This window comes from Cupressus sempervirens, chromosome 11, assembly GCF_028749045.1.
Source record: "Cupressus sempervirens isolate cs-2001-9-10 chromosome 11, ASM2874904v1, whole genome shotgun sequence".
Taxonomy (NCBI): Eukaryota; Viridiplantae; Streptophyta; class Pinopsida; order Cupressales; family Cupressaceae; genus Cupressus; species Cupressus sempervirens.
Window position 1 is genome coordinate 560,114,420 of NC_143128.1, and position 23,608 is coordinate 560,138,027.

The 23,608-nt window shown below is 31.6% G+C and overlaps 2 protein-coding genes and 1 long non-coding RNA gene across 3 annotated transcripts; 1 reads left to right on the plus strand and 2 right to left on the minus strand.

Annotated features, from left to right (window-relative positions):
• Window positions 1-5,031: 5,031 nt before the first annotated feature.
• LOC149530864 (uncharacterized) lies at window positions 5,032-5,926 on the minus strand. Its single transcript, XR_016358781.1, has 3 exons — window positions 5,772-5,926; window positions 5,497-5,624; window positions 5,032-5,409 (listed from the first exon to the last, which is right to left on the minus strand). It is a non-coding gene; the product is annotated as an uncharacterized LOC149530864 (long non-coding RNA).
• Window positions 5,927-6,269: 343 nt separating this feature from the next.
• On the minus strand, window positions 6,270-17,264 carry LOC149530865 (uncharacterized). The gene is made up of 4 exons (XM_089810106.1): window positions 16,831-17,264; window positions 16,612-16,656; window positions 7,172-7,547; window positions 6,270-7,087 (listed from the first exon to the last, which is right to left on the minus strand). The coding sequence occupies exons 3-4, from the start codon at window positions 7,520-7,522 to the stop codon at window positions 6,518-6,520; spliced, it is 921 nt and encodes a 306-aa protein (XP_089666232.1). The 5' UTR covers window positions 7,523-7,547; window positions 16,612-16,656; window positions 16,831-17,264; the 3' UTR covers window positions 6,270-6,517.
• A 197-nt stretch (window positions 17,265-17,461) lies between these two features.
• LOC149530866 (histone H4) lies at window positions 17,462-17,913 on the plus strand. The gene has a single exon (XM_089810108.1). It carries the CDS (start codon window positions 17,462-17,464, stop codon window positions 17,771-17,773), a length of 312 nt encoding a protein of 103 aa, XP_089666234.1. The 3' UTR covers window positions 17,774-17,913.
• Window positions 17,914-23,608: the final 5,695 nt, after the last annotated feature.

Sequence of the window (23,608 nt, forward strand, 5' to 3'; positions counted from 1 at the left end):
TCTATGCAAACCTCTCAACTCAGTGAGATTTTCATTTATCAAATCCTCGATTCGAGGAGGGTTTTGAGGAGGTAGAGGATCATTTGGTGGACGGTTTTGTGGGGATACTAGATCGTTTGGTGGTGGGTTGCGAGGAATATTATTCCCTGCCTCAGTGTCATCATTTTGATCAGCTATTCCTATTGAATTGCAAAACGTAATATATATTTTTAAAAAAATCTAAATTTTAACCATTTTTGTCAAAAAAAACCCTAGATTCAACTAAAACAAACAAAATCTTGTTAAATCTATTAAATTTAGGTTAAAAATGAGTCGGGGGGGGAACATACCTGATATCTGATATCCGATTTGCTATCTGATATCCGATTTATTATCTGATATCCGATCTGACTGGCCCAAATTCGCGTGAAAATAAGGGCCGCGGGTCTGTGATTTTGTGTTTAATCCATGCACAGGTATCGGATATCCGATATTATAATATATATAATATAACATATATATTACATTTTATATATTTTTATATTATATTTTATATTTATTATATTAATTTACTATATATTATAATATAAAATATTATTATTATACTATATTATTATAATTTATAATATATTATACTTTTTTATTATATATTATATTATAAGATATCACTTTTTATTATTATATTATATTATACATATATATATTATATTACATTACTATATATTATAATATATGAAATATTATATTATATTATTATAATATAATATGTTATTATAATATTATTATTATAGTATAATATTATACGATTATAATATAATAATAATATTATTATTATATTATAGTATAATAATTATTATAATAATATTATTATTATATTATAGTATAATAATAATTATAATATTATTATTATATTATAGTATAATAATTATTATTATAATAATATTATTATATTATAGTATAATAATTATTATAATAATATTATTATATTATAGTATAATAATTATTATAATAATATTATTATAATATAATAGTATGATATATTATTTAATATTATTATTATTATTTTATATCAATAATAATAATAATAAATAATATATCATACTATTATATGATTTTAATTATTAGTCGGATATTGGATTTAAAATCGGATATCCGATATGATATCGGATATCTGATAAGGCTCGGCTTAACCTTCCAGGTTTGGTTCCTGGATAGGTAAAAAAAAGTCAGAGCAGATTTTGAAGCGCTTTTAGGCGTCTTCAAACTCTCTTTTTTTCACATCGCCACTTTTTGGCACACCATGATCCTGCACATACCCGTTTGTTGATTTATGGTTTTTCTTCTATAAGAATATCAACATCCATAGATTTATAAGCATATTAGAGGAGCTAAAAAACTATTTTTTGTTATTGAAATACTTCCTTTCATTATGTGTACAATGCACTTTCATCAATTTTTTGTAGAAAGAGATGAAGACTTCCAAAAAAAATCGCATTGATTTGTAGACTCATTTTAAAAAAAATTTAAATACATTTTTAAAAGATGTAGAATTTAGTATAATTAAATTATTTTTAATCATTTTATGTAAATAATTAAAGGTTATATTAGGAATAATTAATTTAAATATTTTTCAATCAGTTTTAATTTTATTTATTTTTTAAATATTCTATTAAATTTTTTGTTCTATAAAAAATTAAATTGATTTACATATAATAGAATTAGAAAGGTTCTATTCATATCTATATTCTTATCTAGAATTTAATATTTACTTTGCTATTGTTGGATCATTTACAATTTAAAAAATATAATTTATTGTAATCTAAAATTTGAATATATTTAGGTTACTATTTTTTACTTAATAGTTTTAATTAAATAATAATAATAATGTTTATAAAAATTGTAAAAAGATAATAAAAAGATTTTAATATGTCGAAAAAATATTATAGAAAGATCTTAATATGTAAAAGTGCAAAAGATTCTATTTAAATTTAGATACTAAAAAGGTATAAAAAGATTTTAATATGGAAAATATATATAGACAATTTTTAATATGTTAAAAAGTATAAAAAGATTTTAATAAATTTTACATAATATTCATGATTGGATAATTTATTTATTTTATATAAATCCATATCTATTCATAAAACTATTAATATTTCTATTTTTATTTGACAACTGTAAATAACAAATTAGAATATAATTTTTTTTTAAATATGTAAAAAAAATAGAAGTATTAAATCTAGATTTTACTTTAAATTTGACAAAATTAGTCTTAACAATTAGCAACAAAAATATTTTTTTTAAATAGAAAAAATATAATAACACAAATATTAAGTTTTAAAACTAAATAAATTATTAATTAGTCATTAACAAAGTAAACAATAGAGCTTAGTTTAATTTTAAAATTTACATGATTTGCATGAAAAATGAAAATTAAAATAGTAAATTTTTTTTTATATATTAAAAAAGAGGAAGAAGAAATGAACCATTTATATTGATTTTATTTTTGAATTTCTTTGTTTATTATGAATTATTTAATTTTCTTAAAAATATTTATTTCTTAAAAATTATAAAGCCTTAACAACAAATAAACTTTAAACATGACCAACTCTAACTTTAAAATAATTTTCTAACTCTAACTACAACTCATTTCCCTCTAATTTACAGCCCAACCCTTACCTTACCTGAACTGTAACCAAAATTTTCCTTAAATCATAACAATAACTAAGCTAATCTATTTGTATTTTAACCCTAGCTATAATTTAACCTAAATCATAACCTTACTCTTAAACTCAACCCAAACAATCATGATAACCAAATTGTAATATGAATCCTAACAAAAGGCTTTTATTAATTTTGATAATATTAATTTATAATCTATTATGTATAATTATTTTTGAGATACAATTATATTATATTTTTTAAACTAATGTTTCAAATCACAACTTCGCCCTTAATTGACACCTTAAGAAAAAATGTTCATGTTTCAAATCACAATATTACCCTAAATAAATTAGAACTCACCCAACTCTAATACTAAATTAAGTTGAAATATAATTTAATTATAGCTCCACCTTTAATCTTAATTAAAAATTAATCATTATATACCTAATATATAAGATATTACAATTCATGTTTAATTATCTTTGTGAGAGAGAGAAAGAGAAGGTACATGTCAATGGAGAGAGAGACTTTATCCTAACTTTCCCTATAATTTTAACCATATGCATGTATACCTTAATATGAACCCAAATAAACTATAATCTAATACTAACCCTAATCCTAACACCTAATCATAATTATAACTTTAACTTTAATAAAATTTAATTATAATTGTTAACATAAAAATACTAATTACTGCTTTAATATTAATCTCACCTAACTCCTAACCCTAACCCTCACTCTAAGGGTTCATTTGGTTTGTGAAATTTAAAAAACCAAGATTTCTACAAACCTTGGTTTAGCCAAATCAAGGTTTTGCAAATCTTCATTCTGATTTTTGGGATTTTCCTTGAACTGTTTGTTTCACTCAGACATGTGAAGGCACATTTTTATGCCTAAGCTTGGAGTTGAAAGCAAATTTCAAAAAGTAGTCCAATCTATTGTTTTTACACTCCTTAAAAACCATAACTAGGTTTTGATTTTCAATTCCTACTTGCTAGTAGGAAGTTGGAAAACCTGATTTTGAGGCAAAATTGGAAGTCCGGTATGCTAATTCCATTTTGTCAATTTTGAAACAAATGCAAAAATTTTAAATCCAGATTTTACTAAGTCTACTTGTGTCCCTATCCATAACCATGTTCCTAACTTTAAGCATGCAACATATAAATTAAAGGTATACATAATTCAAAGTAGAATAAATTACTAACATTATAAATCAATCATGTGTTCAAATTATACAATTAAAGTAGTACATATACAATATGTTTAAAATATCTAAAAGAATACTTGATACTAACCTTACAAAAATAGAACTAAATAATGAAGTTAAGAAAAGTTAGATCTAATTTTTTCAAAATAAATTAAAACTATTTTAAAATAAAAAAATTACGTAAACATAATTTAGAGAAATAAAAAGTTATCTAAAATCTTCAAAACAGAGAAACAAACGAGGAAGAATAAATAGAGAAACAAATTACCGTTTTGATTCGATCCTTTAGGGCCCGTTTGGTTGCTGGAATATGATTTCAGAATTGGCATCCGGAATCCTTGATTTGGGATTCTTGAACTTGAAATCCAGGTTTCAATTTTGGGAATTCATTTTGGGCCTGGTTGGTTCACCAAGAATTCAATACGAGAATACGCATTTCCTCCATTTGGTTGCACATTAAGAATCGAAATTGGAATACCAACATGAACAATTTTTTTTTTTTTAAGATGAATGAAATATATTTTTAATACATCATTTTAACGTGATTACACATTATATGATTTTAAAGCCATTATATTTAATTGTCATCAAAATTGTGGAAAATACTTAGTCCACCAAAATAAAACTACATTAATTTATAATTTGTCGTGATATTACTAAAAAAATGGTCAAATATTTGTATACAAAACAAGAGCTCTTGGAGAGCTTGAGTCGAATCTGAAACCAATGAAATCTCAAATTTTATCTAAATTTTGTATTGTAAAATTTAATATAAAATAGAAAAAGCAAGTATGCTTCTAATAATACAAATATATAAAATGTAAGGTTCAAAAAAATAGAAATAAATATAATATAACATTTTTGAAATATAAAATATCTTTTAATTTAACTAGAACAATTTAAGTAGTAAGAAACAAATATAAAAAAAATATTGTACAATATTTAAAGAAAAGAATATTTAAAATGAGTTAGAATATATAAGAATTGTTGAACATCTTTATATTATTTGTATTTTTCAGATATTTTTGACACAACATAAAATACACTATTTATAATTTCTCATATTTCAAATTTTCATATAATTATCTTGAGATTGTTAATTTTGGAAAAGAATGTCTAATAATTTTAAAATTTAAATTAGGAACTAAATTAAATTTACAAATTTTTTTTAACTTAACTGATAAAACATATAACAAAGTTCTATCTTTATTTAATCATTCTCGCATAAGGTTCCAATATACAAGGCCGAGTAAGAGGCCAAAAGGCAACACAAAACATGTAATCAAGTTCTATCTATATTAAGCTCATTGTCGAAAAAGGGCCCCAAATACAAGGCCGAATAAGAGGCCAATAATTACACATGGAAGGTAGCGTAAAAAGATTATTTCAGCCTCTTGTGCCTTAAACATTTTACACATTTCATCATACATTTCATCTTTTGTCATTGAACCAATGTTAGCCCTGGCCACCTCTCGTGGCTTACACAATTTCCACTAGTTTTTTTCATTATGAGTAGTTGTAGAGTTGAACCACTTAAAATATCCACAACCGCTGCTCCCCTGCAATACAAAATATTAGTTCATACTAATATTATTACATGTCATTAGTTTGAAACATACAATACATAACATGTCATAATTAATAACCTTTTTACTCTCAAGATAGCACCAAAATTCACGCCCAAGATTTTTGCTCATGCGTGACACTTTTAATATGCACACCCCAGCACCACATGGGCAATTATGAATGGGCACAACTTTCGAATCCATGAATCCTATATCAAAAAACAATGCACCATGTCTTAATTGGTGTAGAGGCCAAACATGATTTTAAGATGAATTTGATCTATGGTTGTGTTGAACCAACTACTAGTTATATTTTGCCTATAGAAACTAAAAAATCAATTCTAATATATACATACACGGGCTGCTAACATTTGCGCTCTTCAATAGAGGCTAACATCTCATTTTAGTTGCAAGTATAATGACATCTCAGACTAAACAAAAAACATCAAATGAGTAGTGTTGTCATTAGCCAATACAATGACATAACAGAGTAGCATCAATCTAAAGTTTATTTTAGTAGAAAACCTACAGCAGTTAACAACAGTTATATCCAACCAGCATCTTGTTAACAATAGTTAAAATCTAATATCCAACCAGCAGCATGTTAACAGCAGTTAAAATCTAATATCCAACCAGCATGTTAACAACAATTATATTTGACCAGCATGTCAACAGCAGCTCTCCAATCAACACATCTCAAACAATAACTAAATAGATCTTGAATAAAAGATCTCCAACAAACTTTCAAAAGCAAATAGAAATGACTATAATGATTGCCAACAATAGATGGATATATAAAACTATATGATTATATTCAGATCACGAAAACATAATTAACAATGTCAACATAAATATATGTTCTATATGAAATAAAACCATATGATTATATTCGGATCATCAAAACTTAATTAACAATGTCAACAAAAATATATGTTCTATATGAAAATCCAAAGGTCCTAATAAACTTTTGCCAAAAATCTGTAAATCCTTGGTCACATCCATCGAATGGGATGTGAACCACCAAAATTAAGCAACACCCAACTGTTATAAAACGATTGTCATAACTATCAAACATAGTAATTTAAAGCCCTAAAAACTTCATTCAAACATGTTCTGCTCTCTCATCATCATTCATAATCAAGAACCCTTTGGCTCTATCAGAATCAACCACAAAGGTGTTAAACATCGTAATTAAAGTAGCCATACTAAGTTCACCAGTGGCTTTTAGTGCAGCATAGACCTTTTCCAAATCTTTTGTCTTACGCTCTTCACTCAATTCAATAACTTGGGACTTAAGGAGGGTCTCATTTAGCTTATCAATTGAATGAGACATCCCGTCCATAGAATTAACCATACTAGCCTTCATCCTCTTCGGCCTCCTTAAGGATGATGTTGAACGAGTATGTTTCCCAGTTGTTGTACTAAACTGATTGGACACTGGAATACTTGTATCTTCCGCATCTAGACCAATAGCAGCCCCAATAGGTGTATGAATTTCATCATAATCATCATTAAGATCCACTGTCTCATCCATATTATGTCCTTCTTCTGCTTCTTGTGCAGTGCCGGCAATGGCACCCTCAGCGATATCATTGCCCACAATCAAGGCAAGGTCATTATAGTATTGGAAAGACTGCCTTTTAAACACTTTCGCACTTTTAAATTCCTTCCTCTGCATGTTGTCAAAGATATTGATTATCAATAATAACTTAATCACTCATTAAATAACATTAAAATATTCAAATGGACATGTTACCTTCAGCAACTCATCCCAAACAGTTTCATCGGCATCCATAGATTGCATGGACTCATTCCACTCAAAACCACTAGTATTTTTCAGCTCCTTCATTATTTTGTAACCTTGTTTCCAAGTTTTTAGTTTATTTTTGAAATTGTCCTTAGACAAGCTCATGTTCATATCTGCATTAAACTTTCTTTCAATAGCTGTCCAAGCTTCTTTTTTGAAGCCTCCTTCTCCTTTCCTTCCAAGCGTGACTTGTTCATGTAGCAAGTCCAAAAGCTTACGTTCCATACATGGTTTCCAAAATACCTTTTTCGTAGAAGGTGGTGTTTCAGTGACTTGAACGTCATCATTATCCATGCTCATCAGAAGTGCTATATATATCAAGGTGCTGATAGCAAGGTGAAACAATTTAGAGTGCTTGCGTAGAATAGTATCACCATCTACTAAAATGTATCAGCCATATTTGCATTAAAATTTTAAACAAAACATAATAAGTTCAAAAGTGTAAAAATGCATATTAATGAACCAAACAAGTTAAGAACATGATGAGATATAATTTTTTCAAATACATATGCTGAAGCATATAGTAAATAAAGCATAGTTTTGGGACTAAGCCTGAGATTGATTTAGTGTCAGCAAAGTTCTACCAAAACACAGAAATCCAGAAGATACTGTAATTTTTTGTCAAAATTTGTGAGTTCGCTGAGCCAAGATAGAAAAGCTTACTACTATTAATTCAGCTCAAGACTTTGCAAGCCCACCACAAATGCTTGGAGATGCAAACTGATAGCCTATGAATCAAGAGTCACAATCACATGGATTCCTCATATTCAGGTGACAAGTCTTGTAAATAATGGCTTAATATTCAGGTGACTAGCAGCTTATTCTTTTCAATTTCACCTTTGCAAGAATCAACTAGATACAATGAGTCCTAAGTGTTCCATTCAATCTAATGAGAGATGGGTTCATTTGAACCAATACTCATGAAACAAAGGTGTAAGACTACAAAAATGAATCTTCTTAGCAACATCACAAGATAACAAAAAATTATTTAAATCAAATTTTAGCTTTTTTAAGTTCATTATAATAGTAAATATAATTCTAAGGACCGACCTGATTTTTGCCGCCTAAACTAGGCTAGCTTGTATTTTCAAATCTTAACATGAATGGTATAAAGACAATGTGGGTGGACAGGACTGCTTATGCTAAATTATTGCTGCACTCAACTTTAGGCAACTTGCTGTCTTTAGGGACAAAAACCTTAGAGGGCTAAAGAATGGGTAAGACAGCACTCTATACAATCATTTTGAGTAACCTCTACACTGGAGATCAGCAAGCAATAACAGAGTATGATTTTTCAAGTTCGTTGTGCTAGACAAATAGGAGTAGATTTACAGGGAAAGAGACACTTCCAGCATCCACCAAAAGTATTTGAGCCTCCTGCTGTTAGGCACATGAGTTGCAATCTATTACTTTCTGTGTGTCATTGACAGCAGCAGAGCAGAATCCAAGTTCGAGTGGGGAGTTTTCACATTGCACTAAAATTGAGGATTCAATAATGAAGAAGCCAGCAATTACCCTTGGGTGGTTCAGACACTGGGGGAATCACCAATTACCTACAGCTTACCATAAATACATCTGAGTAAGAGGTGAGTCACCATCCAGATGCTCTTAGAAGTTACAACTAAAACTTCATAAAATATGTGGAAATAGAATTCTTCTCCCTGTTGTCAGTCATCTTATTCAAAATCAATACCAGGCGAGCTAGTTAAGGCTTCTAGTATACTCTACAAGTCTATGTATCATTGAATCATATGGAGTTTAAGCCTTGAGAAGTAGCTGTTATGGGAAGAGGAGAATAGTAGGAGCCAAAAATAGAAGTCAATGTTCCCCGCTAACTAAGAGAAAATCAAGGCCAGTTGGCATGAAGATTTAGATAAAAGGAGGATAGCGAAAAAGAAGACAGTAAATGATTTGAGGCTACAAAGAAGCAAGACCAAGAGCAATACAAGTCTACATCTAACTAGGTCTTTCTGGCAGTGTGAGTAATTGTCAATAGCGCTGCATTGAGGATCTTGTACTTGCTGTGAGCAACATCCAAATTTTCTAGAGTCGAATGCAAAAACTATAATATATTGGTGTGGGATTTTTTGTTAAAGCTTTTCCATATTGTAAGAAGGCTACTGAGTCAAGACTCTGAAGATGCCAAAAATATATTTATATATTACAATTTTGTTAGTTCTGAGATAAAATAACATCCTTCATGCAAACTTTGAGCACACAATGTGCTCAAGACTCAAAAGTGGTGTCTTGAATTATTTAACAATGCCAAGAAAATTCATCTTCAGTAAGCATACTAGTAATGTTTTTAATAAAAACAAAATATAAGAGGTTAAAAAACCAAAAACACATTGAAAAACACAAACAAGAAAAAGCATGATGACTAGATTTTTCAACAAAATGCTGAAGCATGTGTCAATAATAACATCATTAATTAAAGATGTGAGTAGTTGATATGATGACTAGTACTAATTTTAAAATTTTGTCTCAGCAAGCTTGTGAACAAGCTGATATGCAGAATCAAGCTTTGAAGTCCTATAGTCTGTAAACCTGAGAAACTAAGCAATGGGAAAACTATGTATTTGAAATCATCCTATTTACTCGATGACTATTCCAATTGACATGAAGGGCAGCTAAGAGAACGTAATTTGTGAAAAAAGAAGGAATGATTCAAAATATGGTTCCAAAAGATTTTTCAAATTTAGAGCTACAATAAGATTGTTTTGATTGTTGTAACAAGATGCATGAACAAAAAATGGAGTTTACAACTAGTATTAAATACTACGCTTTCACAACTAAGATGGAGCTCTATAATCATCCCACATCCTTTGTGCTGTTTCATCTTGAAACCTCCCCCAATCATCTCTATCATGTTGAGTCATCCCATATGTCTCAAGTATTGGTACATCTATCCCCTCACGATCATCTTCCTCTTCAATGTCAACTTCAAAAGAAATGTCATCTTCTATGGTGATGAAGTTGTGTAGTATGCAACATGCCAAAACAATCTTTGTTTGGGTTCTGATTTGATATGACGTCGCATGTCTTAGGATAGGAAAGCGTTGCTTCAAAATGCCAAATGTGTGCTCTATTGCATTCCTGAGTGATGAGTGTTGGTGGTTAAACAACTCTTGTGGAGTGTTTATTGAGTTTGCCCTTGAGAACTCTTTTAGGTGGTAACGTATGCAACGATAAGGCGCCAAAAATCCAGGTACATTAGGATATCCAGCATCCACTAAATAATATTTTCCTACATAAAATAAGGTATATTAATATATTTTATTAAAAAATGTCATATGCATCAATATATAAATATATTTGACATACTAGGGGGGACTACTAATGGATCGGATCTTGACAAGGCTGAAGCTAGAACACGACTATCTGTAGCTGACCCTTCCCATCCAGCAAGGACATACTGAAATTTATAATCAAATGAAGACGCACCCATAACATTTTGTGACAAGTTTCCTTTTTTGTCGCGATATGGAGCTTGCATGTCGACATCAACAGTGACCGGAATATGAGTTCCATCGATTGCTCCCACACAATCCTACATTAGGAAAATTTATAATCAAAAGGCATGCAATAATAGAATTTAGAGTTGACGAAACAAAAATGTACCAATAGGGTATGCACCTTGAAGTACGGATCAAAACGATCTTTCCCGCTAATTTCTGGAGGAGTGTGTGGACCAAGTGGCAAAAGATAATTCTCATGGAGTGCCAACACTTCCGTCAAAACCTTGTGGAAATATCAGCTAATTGTCTCTCCTGAGTGACCAAAGTTGTGAGCAATCTTACGATTCCTCAGATTATGGACGAGAGTATGGAGAAACATCACCAGTTGTTCTTCTAGAGTTAAGTGCATGGTATTTGTGATGCTTCCTTTTTGCTTAAGAATATTTGCTAGATGAAAGAAGGCTCGTCTACTCATTCGAATTTGATCATGACAATCGGTCTCATTTGAATAGACAATATGTTTATAAAATGGAATCTCGCCTCTTTTGCGCTTGCATATTGATCTTCTACCTTCTTGTGCAACTGCTGCTATTGATGTGGAAAAGGCTGGAAGACTAACTACAAGAGCACAAATGACTCGTCTCTTCCTAGCCACATGCCCTAGAATACGTTAGTCTTTGAGTACATCCATCAACACCCTAAAACCAATGTAGAGAAACTTTTTATTAGAATAGTGTTGTCATGAGTAAGGACCGACTATTCATATTTATAGGATAGTGGAGTCTTAAATTTATGGTATTTCTACAGCAAAAAGAGATCATCTTTTAACATATACCATGATCACATGAAAAATGTATTCCTATAAGCCAAATATCAATCACACATTTTAATAGAACTGGCATTAAAATATATTGCACCTAATAACTTTTAAAGAAATAAATCTACTATTCTTCAAGCATATAAAATATATTGCAGCAAATAATGACTATAAAATGAGAAAAATCAATATCTAAATCTGTTTGTATTAAAAATTTCACTACCTACAACTTGAATATACAGTCTTGCTTTTTTCTAACTAGTGCCGAAGGAATGAAGGAATGTTGGAAGATATAACAAAGGAAGTGTACAATCTATTGTCTTCACTACGTATAGCTTGAATATATAGTCTTGCTTCTTTTCTAACTACTGCTGAAGAATTCTGGATGAAAGGAAGTAGCTATTGCTGTAGGCTATGGTGAATTGTGTGGAAGTATCTGCCCATGAACTAGTAGATAGACAAAGTTCTAAACTCTTCTCCCACAACACAAACAAAAGAACATAACCACAATCTCCAAAGCAACTAATAAGAGTTCAGTAATTTTTATGGTCCTGAATCTGTCTGAAAAGAAAGATCACGAAGGCAAATGGTATATAACTGTTTTTCAATGACACCCATCACATTCAACATCCCCACTTGCTGTCAACATTTCTTTTCTCAAAAAGTTGTGAAACACGATGGTTTGAATTTCGAAATGGAAACCTGAGGACATCCAAAAGAAAAAAAATAGTTGGAAGAAAGACAAAAGAAGTAAAATAGTTCTTTCTTTGTCTATTTCTTCATCCCTGCTCCCATGCTACATCTATGCAATTTCTTTCCGAGTGTATGAAAAACTCATTTGCAGGTTTCAAGGGAACGGGTTTTTAATGACAGATGAAGAACAATGACAATAAATTAGGGAACCTACAACAAGGTTGACATCGATATATATTCCTTCCTCTTCTTACCAATAACTTGAGGACTCTACTTTCTCATTGGATTTTTAAATTAATTATATATGAGTTCTCGGTTTGGTGGGTTATGGTTCTTTTTTCCACACATGATTTTGTTTCAATTTTTTTTTACAGGATAGGGATTCTTTGGGTGTTCTTCATATGTTTATAATGTCGAATCACTCTGAAACAACATCTGCTAATCCGACTTTTGTGATTGAAAGGAATATTACCACTAGGCTTGAGAGAATCAAATTGCTTGGGCCCAAAACGTCATCCGCTGAGTTAGGTGTTAGTTACCCAATTTTGTTATGTTTGACTGTGAATGAATTATTAAAGTTTGTTGGCTTCCACATGTCAATTATACAAATTCAATTAAAATCTGTGTTTAACAATTGTATGGATTTAATGTAGCTTATCAGTCAGAGAGCACCCAGTTTGTAAATTGCATAAGGAACTCTTGGATTCATTTAAACTCTTCCAATGCTTTTCCCCAAGTCATATGTTACCCGCCACGTTATGTTTTAGTGTGTAATTGCTCACGTTGTGTTTTGAGCACCACCCATCTTTGCAATAAATGGCCATGTTTACTTAATGGGTTTCCTTTCCCCCCACAAGGGAATAGAGAAGACAGTACTCAGAATTTAGCTACAACAACTTTTTAGTAAATTTGCTTTTAAATGTCTACATTCACCATCCTAATACAAGGCAGATGAATAAATGAATAGAAGTACAACACCACCACAATGCTTTTTTCTTAAGCCTCGGCTCTCACTTCACTAACTGCACATAACTGCTGATATTTAAGCAAATTTCTCTCTCCATTGAGTTGAAGCACCTTCGATGGTCAACTCTTCCTATGGCTAATTGGATTTAGGTTTGTGCCAATGTAGAAGTCTTGAGAGCTCTATATATATAGAGAAACCGTAACATATGTTTCAATCAAGTAGATCAGTAAAAGCTCTCCTCTTTCAATCTATTGTAACATCTCTGTCTTGTTCTAATATATACTTTATTTCTTTGATCTACTGCAAGTAGTTTCTCAAATTCATTTCCATTTCTTTATAACTATAAAAATGGAGATCAATGATCACTATGATCAGGTGATATGAGTCAGACCTATGAAGGGACTAATTAGGGTAATGAAGGAATGGGCGTCATTGAGCAAATTCAAAAGTATGGCACTCCAGTAGATATGAGATCATCATCATCTTGAAGTGTGCCTTCTCACCCCTCATATACCATTGATTTCTATCATTCATACAAAGGCATTGGCTATATGATTGAGAGAGCGTTGGATTATCTCTTTATGTCACTATTTTCCTTCACTGCCAACAAATGGAGTTCATGCATAGCAAGAAAATGAAATTCTATAGAACATGTAGTATGCAGATCATGAGACATCATCTTAAAAAAAATATGGGTATCTTTTTTGTAGGCCACTGTACTATATATTACTGGGTATCATCTGTCATACAAATCACTGCCTCTAGACTACGATACTAGTTTCCTTATGATCATTTATCATTTTTTGTTATTGATATATTACATCTTATGTGTTGCATTGAAAAAGGTTTCATACTGCTAGAGACTAGTTTCTATATATATAAATTACATTATTATTTCTAGGGTAGTGCTGCAAGATGGGCATGGCTCAAATATATGATATATTCAAAACTACTGGGATGAACAAAAGTCCATACTATATGCTTCAGAACTACTGGGATGAACAAAAGTCCATACTATATGCTTCAGAACAATCTTTTTTTACTGTTCTGTAGAGCAGTTTGCATAACAATAAAAGTATTTCACTTATTGCATCTGTATTCTTCATTTTCATACTATAGGGTCCATATTCTTGTTTACTTACAGTGTACTATATCGATGACATATTTTAATTTGTGTAATAAGAACTGCTTAAAAGGAGGGCATAAAATTTAAAAACCAAAAAAATGAGATTTTTTTTTCTTGAATTTGGGACATTATGATGGTTTCACATTTGGTTCTTGCCAGCTTGTGAGATTTTCTCCTTTGCAATCAAGTGAGAGGGTCAACGGGTATTATCATAGGGAACTTTAACTCAGCATCAAATTTTAAGAATGAAGAAAGTTTGAGGTAGAAGAAATTATGGTAAGAGAGAAATAAAGTTTCAGAAGATCCACAGATAAGTTTGAAAGGAAGCTTGATCTTATGTTCAATATGATAGGAAAGATGTTACGTATGATGCATATCAATCAAAAAATGTTGAATAATGAAGGAACTTATAACATCAAAATACTGAGGCATGTTCTATTCGAGCCAAGAATAAGCATAAAAGTTGGCATGGTGACCCATGGTTGGGTCTATTAATATATCAGATGGTCCTGCTTTTACTTAGAGGGAAGAGGTCCTTGTGGGGGAAGCACAAAGTTCGATGCAAGATGGCAGTAGTGCATTCTATGCAGATTATAGAAATTCGAGATTAAAGATGCAATGAGCCCCAAAAATTGCATTGAATATGAAAAGAGGCAGAAGATCAAGAATTTAGGCTATATCTCAATGAAATTAACATGACCATCAACAAGTTTACAAAAAGGGAAGCAGACACTATTTATATATAATGTTTGTTTGTGTCTGGGTGCAGAAGTTGGACTAGATAATTTTTGAAACCTAAGATTGATGAAAGTTATGTCAAATTCAACACCTTACATTTGGAAGGCACAACACATTATCACGTGTTGGTTACCCAAGGTCATAGTTTGATCGACATATTTGCTGATTTTTTCAAAAGGTCGATTGAAAGTTTTGATACACTATTTCGAAGCTCATTTTAGAGAGTCGGCCCAATTGAAGCAAGAGGGAATAGTAGAGATATTAGTGGAGGAATCCCAAATATTATTTGTGACAGTGCTTGATGTAATAAAAATAAGCTTCATTGCTTATTTCATAGGAGGGATAATCAAGCCTCCTAACTGTTTGATTATGCAAAAGGTTGATTGGAAGGATTTCGAGAAATTATGTTGAAGTTCATTTTAGAGATTCAGCCCATTTGAAGCAAGATGGAATAGCAGAGATAAGATGGAATAGTAGAGATATATCTGGAGAACTTCCAAAATTATTAGGTAAAGTGCCTGATGCAATAGAAAAAAAATTATTTTACATTATTTAAATCCTTGATTATGAATAAAATTCCTGTCATAAGGACCAATGTATTCATAACTCTTAAATGATCTCACGCATACTGCTTGTCACATGTTATGTAAGCTTCAATATTTATTCAATAAACAATGTTATTCTACTGGATTGGCACATGTATCTCCTTTCACACAACTTGACAATAATTGAGGCCTGCAATATGGTTTTAAATTCCCCTCGCAATCCCCAAACCCATCAAAATCAACCAAAGATGTTGCCTAAAGATAGGAAAACTGACTAAATCTCATTACCAAAATCTATACTTTTCAGATTTAATTGACATAATTCAGCATTAAACTGAAATCAAAGACCATTGGGCCTCTTACCGGATCTGCTAAACAAATAGTGTGTGTTTGAAAACTTAGAGTAATGGATCCCACCCTACACCATTAGTACAAACATTAAAATCTAATAATTTCAAAAAGTACAAATATATTTCAAAAAAAAATCATGATAACAAGTAGATTTCCAAAGTTTAATCGTAACTCTGTTGTTCCTTCCCCTCCAAAAACTCTGATTTAAAATGACATCCAAATTAAATTGATCAACACTAGAAAAAAAATTAAAGAGGAAGACCACTTTTTATAGTGCTGGAAGCCTGGATCCCCCTCCATTATTTCATAATCACAACAAATCATGTGTACCACGAAATCACACAATGCAGCAGTTCTATTTCAAAACGAGTACAGATTTATTGATAATGAAAAAACATCATAACAAGCGAATTTCCCAAAGTTTAATTATAAATCGTTGTTTCTTCCCCCAAAAAATCAATGATTTCAATGGCAATCAAATAAAAAACTAAATCATAAAAATTGGGTGGGAGGAGAACTTTATATAGTGCTGGAAGCCTGGATCCCACTCCATTATTTCATCATCACTACAAACTACATTTACAACGAAATATCATAGTTTCCAGCGGACAAAATGACATGGCCGACACAGTAAGAAAATGACAAAACCAATATATAGTAAGAAACAAAGCCAACACTAAAAAAAGAGTTTTACCCAGCAACATTTACTTGGCCACAGTGTGAGCAGTGTCGAAACCACCTGCATATAAATCGACCACCATTATTACTACCATCCAAACAACCGCATATAAAGGTACTTGGTTTGCAATGTTGGCCCATGTGAGTGCAGAATAAATGGGGGCATCCAAAGTAGGGTTTGCCATACGACCCAAAAAATGAAACATACAAACAAACGATTTTGAAAAGTCCATACCTACAGAGAACGATCAAGGCAGGGACAAGCAAGACGTGAACCAATAAAGGAGATGTGCGAGATGTGCAGAGGCGATGTGCAGAGACGGTAACGAGCAAGGCCAAAAATGTGGTGTTGCAAAACGAGCGCCAAATATTAGTCAATCGAGCGAACACGACAGAACATTGTTTTTGCAATAATTGTAATGCTTGATTTTATAAAAATGGAATTAAAATGGGAATTTGGACAATTCCACCTATTTTGGTGGAAGACTGAATCCTTGTTTTGGGGGTCAAATAAAGATACCGAATCCCACTTTTTTGTAATTCCCATTCCCATTCGGCTGACCCCAACAATGGATATGAAAATCTTGATAATTTCGTATTCTAATTCCAGCTCTAATCCACGAGCCAAACGGCCCTTACGCTACAGCCAATCGACACTCACATTTTGAAATCATATGGCGGAAAATCCATCCCGACTTTTGCCACGGATCACAGACGACGGAGGAATCCGACGGTCAAAATGGGCGCGGACGCTATTATAAAACGGTTACGGAAACCCAAATTTCAAATCAGTATTTCATTTGCGAGCTGTTCTCTACTACGATTCGTTTGCATTTACAGCAATTGTTTGAAGGAATTTTGAAAAGATGTCTGGAAGGGGAAAGGGCGGCAAGGGTTTGGGGAAGGGAGGCGCAAAGAGGCACAGGAAAGTTCTTCGCGATAACATCCAGGGCATCACCAAGCCTGCTATCAGGCGTCTTGCCAGGAGAGGAGGCGTCAAGCGTATCAGTGGATTGATCTATGAAGAAACCAGGGGTGTTCTTAAAATCTTCTTGGAAAATGTGATCAGAGATGCCGTCACATACACCGAGCACGCACGGCGCAAGACAGTGACGGCCATGGATGTAGTCTATGCTCTCAAGAGGCAGGGCAGGACTTTGTATGGCTTCGGAGGTTAAATAGGGTTTGGATCGGAGGTTTAACGGTGTTCTGAAACACCACCATTAATGAGGGAATATATGGTTGGTGTCCTCAGGGCTGTTAATATTGTTTAATGTATTGGCGTTTACAATTGCAAAGGCGATTGAAAATTCAAGAATGAGCGTGAAAAATTAGGGTGCAATTGTTGGAATAGGTATAGAAAATTTGGAATATGTTTTTAATTTTTTATTTGGTTCATCAATTAGAATAGGGAATAGGAATACAATTTTTCATTTTGCTTCTAAAATTAATTTATACCTATTTCAAAAAATAGTTGTTATTGGAATAGTTTTTTCTATTCCCAATATGTCTCTTTAATCACATTCCTATGCTTGCAACCAAATGAACTTGAGAATTAAAAAGAAGAAAATTAAACACTCTTCCTAATTAAAAAATCCCTTAATAATAACACATACACATGTTGAGTTTTAGGTGCTTGTAAAAACTTATTTTACTTAATCAAAAAGTATAAGAAATATTAGATATTAGAATATTATATTTTTTCATTTAAAAAATTTATACAATGAGAAGGCTAAAATCTCATTTATTGATTAGTAGATATTTTTTATATAAGTTGCATAGATGCTACTTTTCTATAATTCTAGAGATTAATAATATGCATGCTTTACAATCATAGATTACTAAAAGAAAGAAACTTGGTTAGTGATGTTTTCTCTTTATATATAAAGCATAACCCCACCCAAAAGGAAATGGACTTCTCCTTTTCTAGGAGGCATGAATTTTTTTTTGTCTCTTTTCTTTTGTTACATGCAATCTAACAAAGATGTAGAATTGTTCTCTCAATTCAAAAAATGAAGATGTGTAACAAGAAATAACAACTATCTTTATTTACCTTTATTCTATGATAATATTGCAACTTTATAGGGAAATTCTTTGAGTGTCCTAGATACCTTTAATATTTTGTCATCAATTCATGTGGCATAGAAGAGTCTTATTCATAAATATTTCTATTTGCTAGTTTATAGCATTAAGATTGCCATCCTTAAATTGTGATTATTTAACTCTATTTAGTCACCATCTTCATAAGGATTATCTTAAATTAATTCTTGAACATCTCAATCTATTCATCATTAACTTATCTAGTACTCTCCTTATAAAAAAGATGATGTGCTTCATCTTGTTGCCATAGTTACAAAAATTTAAGAAAATGAATGTTTTTCATAGTTTGTTTGTATCTTTGTCTCATTATGATTCACATGCACAACACTCTATAATCTTCAAATTCTTAGGAAGTTTTTGATAATGTTCAAAGCAAAGGATCTTATTTGAATGTTTAGAGGCAAATATATTATTGATTAGTAATCCATGAGTGAAAAATTCTACCTTAAGAAACACAAAATCAAAGATTGAATTTGGAATAGTTAATCAAGCTAATTTAGGCAAGGATCTCATGGGAGGGGCTTGGGCTTTATTTTTGTGGAGTGGGTGGCTCCATGGTAATATTTTAAAGGGGGTTAAAGCTTTAATTGGAATCTTTCCTACAAAATAGGAGCCTTGGATTTTTAGCCCTCTCAATTTGAGCGGTTGAAAATGGGGTGGGGTTGGATTTAGCCCCACCAGCTTAGGGAAGATTTATGCCATTTGTCAATCCTACTTGTCATTTTCCCACCAAAAATGAAATAATCTAACTAAACAAATTTATGAAGAAATATTTTTTATTTTTTTTTCAAAATTTGTGAGACAGTCATCTTCCTTGAATTTAGGTGCTAATTTTTAAAGCAAATTCACATATAAATCCATAAGATTGCTTCCCTTTTTAAATATGCCTAAAAAATCTTAGTGGCACTCACTCTACTTTTAAGGAAGTAGGTGCCCATGGGACCCCAACCTAATGCATATACACCAACTATTTTCTCACACATCTAAAAACCAAAATGAATCATCTACATATGATCATAAGGCCTAGAAGTAGAGTTGGCATTGTTCAAGATATTATTTGTGTCCTTAATAGATCAAAGGGATGGGGTTGAACATATTGAGTGAATGATTCTTTCATATTTGGATCACCTAGGGTACCATTATCATTTATTACATCTCTAAATTATTGCTTGTGATTATGTTATTCTAAGCTTCATGTCTATTTTTGGATAGAAATAGCTCATTAAATCACTCTATCAAATAGTTTCATGTCTGGCTTTTGGATCTATAATTTGTATGCTTTCTTTATGTTCTTTTAAAGTGTGAGAAAAATGTTCAATGCCTTCCAAAATATTATGATTTTTAATTCTTTTAAGTTTCTTTTGGCATTTTTTGAAATAGTTGGCCAATTGTGTATATGCTTGGGTTATGTTCTGTAGTCATATAGTTCAATAATGAAAATTTGCATGAATACAAAATTGCTAGTTCCATTGTCAATCTTGTATGCAACTTCAATCAACTATTTGAATTTACTAGTTATATTCAATTTGTAGTAGTTAAATAAGATTATCATGTGTAGTACTTTTTTTGATTCATCAATGCATGATCTATTAGTTCATGATCATCAATAGTTTTCAACAATTACATAGTAGTCTTACTTTTTTTACACATAGTTTTTCCATAAAATGCAAACACATAGTAGTATTGTAATTACAACATCATATTTTAGAGGCCTTTATCTTTAATTCAAATAAAAGAAGTTATGGGCAGTACAAATTATCTCTCACTACCATAGAGTCATATAATTCAAGATTTTCTAAAATTAGACATGAGTTTCTTTAAGCAAGTTGAAAATAAATTTACAACATGTAATAGAAAAAGGTAGAGTTTATGTTGCAATGAAATTTAGTTTTTTGTCCCCAAAAAAAGTAGAACATCCTTTGTTCTTAAATAGAGATTCTTTTATTGATTTATGTGTATTATTGTTACTTAGTTATTTAATTGCAATAATATCTTTGTGTTTGATGTTCTTTATCTTCTAGTTGCTAATGTTATGTTGTGCAATTTCAATAGTAATATTTAACAACATTGTTTATCATTTTTATGCAACAATGGATTTTTATATGGGCTCTCTTCTTGGAATGCTCTCATTTTGGCATAGCCATAGATTTTGGGGAATAACTTTGAATAAAATTTATATTTTTCTAGAACTCTCCACTACCTTTTTAATTAACCTAATTTGTTCATATTTTTAAAATATTTTATATCATTGCTGATGAAAACCTATTTCTTTGAAGCATATTGTGAAAGCTTTGTGTTTGTTCCCCACTACTTAGTTTCTCCTTTAAACAAGTTGCAAACTTATATTTTTCCAAATTATCCATTTTTGCATTTCATCAAATAGTTTGTAATATTGTTGTGGTTGTGGTTGTAAATGTTGAGATGAGCAAAATGAAGCTAGAAAGATTGGCTTCCCAAAGTAAATTGTCCTACATAGGGCATGACTATTTTTTTCATATCTTTAATACAAAGCACTTGTCTAATTATTTGAGTTGATTATATCAACCATTCTTCTTATGAGAACAAGGCAATTCTTTAGTATGACATTTATGCCCCAAATTAGAAATGAGAAATAGTAAAAATAGAGGATATAGACAACCATCAAAAACCACAAATGAAGAAAATGTTGAGCCTTAAATTGTATTTGTTAGAAGCAATGCGTAATACTAAGGGAGACTTATGGACAATCATAAAGAGTAATCAACTCAAATTTCCACATCACAAGGAATTGCATAAAGAATAGTGGGCTCATGACATCTACAAGTTTACAGTGAAAAATTTCACCCCACATAAATAAATCTATTTCCTACTGCCTCTCCACAATAACACATGTCTTCACCATCAGAGGAAGGGTCAGGTTAATCGGGATGGGCACTGGACTCCTCCTCCCTGTGGAGTTCTGAAAATTAATACTGATGGTTCTTCCCGTGGGAATCCTGGTCCGGCTGGTATTGGCGGAGTGGCTCGTTGTAGTTCTGGGGATGTTAAATTTTTCTTCTCAGTTCATAAGGGTGATTATACTAACAATCTCATGGAAGCTCAGGCTATTTTATATGTTGTGGAACAGTGTTGCTTGCGGGGATGGAGTAAGATTATTTGTGAGTCTGATTCCCAGGTGGTGGTGAATATGCTTTCTTCGCAAGAGCTTGAGGATGTTAGTTGGCAGCTGGCCACTGTTGTTAAGCAGATTCTTTTCTTCTCTTCCTCTTTTCAGTTCATTAGGTTCATGTATATTCCTCGTGAATGGAATAGAACTGCTGATTGTTTAGCCAAATGGGCTTCTATTCATGATCCGAGTTGGAAAATTAGGGATAGGGGGCAACTGTCCTTTGAGATGGTGCAAGAATTTGATGATCTTTTTGCTCAGGATTGAGCTCCTTGTCGTATTCCTTTCTATCTTAATAAAATTTTACCCCTCTTTTTGCACAATAACACATGTTTTCAAAAATTTAATATGTATTTTGATTTTTTTCCATGAAATTAAAATTTCACAAATGATTCAAGCTAATGGAGAGGGTAATCATAAACAATGCAATAAAATTTAAAAAATATAACAATTTTTACATTGATAAAAATAAGGGAAGAGAATTAGACACCTTTTTCTCTTCACAGTGAAAGACTTCAGTTAAGAAACCTAGAACATAAGAATTGAATTATAATATTTTGAAATGTTTTACACATTTGTTGAAGTCAACTACAATTTCTCTGAAAAAAATTGATAGAGTGTGGGATAATGCCTTGTTTAAGATTGTGCATAATTGAACTTTGAATTTAATTCTCGCAAATGGTAGGTAGGAAGATGTAGGAGCAGGAAGGAAAGAGTCATGGTAAGGAAAAAGGAAATGGGAAATAATTAACGGTTGATAGATTGTAAATGAATGGGCCAGTAACAAGAGATGGGTTGGGTGGGACCCATTGCATGGATGCACTAAGCAGTCAAAGCTTAGTGTGTGCTATTTAAGCCAAGTGATGATGAATTGGCAAACCCATCAGTCTTTTTGAACCAATGTGTAATCTACCTTTTGAGCTTTGGAACAATGAACTTGGTCCTCTAAAGACCCCAATAATTGATTTTAAGGAAGAATCTCTTGAGCTCGCCTAATCTTTGGGATTTGGACTGGGCTTTTGAACCAAGTTCTGAATCTAGATTTGAGCTTTTGAACCTCTAATGAGTTTGCATGAACTAATTAACCCTAATTTCCTAAGAGTAATCACTTCAAACCAATTGAACCATTTTGAGCTCAATTCAATGTGGTTCGAGACCCAAGAAGGACTGAGATAAAAGATCAAGTAAGGGTTGAGATGGGGATTTTAAATTTTTTTAATGGGGTCCATATGTGGGCTAACAACATGTAAGACTTTTTATCATGATTTATTTTGTCTTGGAATATTAAGGTCTACTTGACCTAAAAAATATCCCATTAGAGATGCTAGATGTTGGATTGGTTCCTTGGATGTCCTTTGCCTCTAGAAAGTTAATTTTTTTTGGTTTTTTTTCTCAATGTTGCATGTTGTGTTATTTGGCTTGATGATATCATTTTTTCTTCTTAGCATGAAGTTGGTTGAGGTGGAGTTTCTATTCTTGTTTTCACTCTTCTATTATTGATCATGATTATGAACTTATATGGAAAATCATTTGGACTTTGCTTTCTTTCAACAATCATTCTTTTGGCATAGTTAATGTTTATGCCCCAAATGATGCAATTGAGAGATCTCACATGTGGCGTTAGATGGTGGAATCTTTGCCACTTTACACTTGGGTTATGTGTGGGGATTTTAATATGGTAAAGATAACTACAGATAAAGATGAGATTTTACCCTTTCAATGGACAACTACTGAGAGAGAAGGTTGGTACTACATGCACAATAAGTTG

Bases quoted from the DNA above. Each gene is read 5' to 3' on its own strand.
- LOC149530865 (XM_089810106.1), bottom strand. From the start codon at position 7,522: ATGAGCATGGATAATGATGACGTTCAAGTCACTGAAACACCACCTTCT. The intron at 7,088-7,171 runs GTAACATGTCCA...GACAACATGCAG, and splicing joins TTTGGGATGAGTTGCTGAAG to AGGAAGGAATTTAAAAGTGC.
- LOC149530866 (XM_089810108.1), top strand. From the start codon at position 17,462: ATGTCTGGAAGGGGAAAGGGCGGCAAGGGTTTGGGGAAGGGAGGCGCA.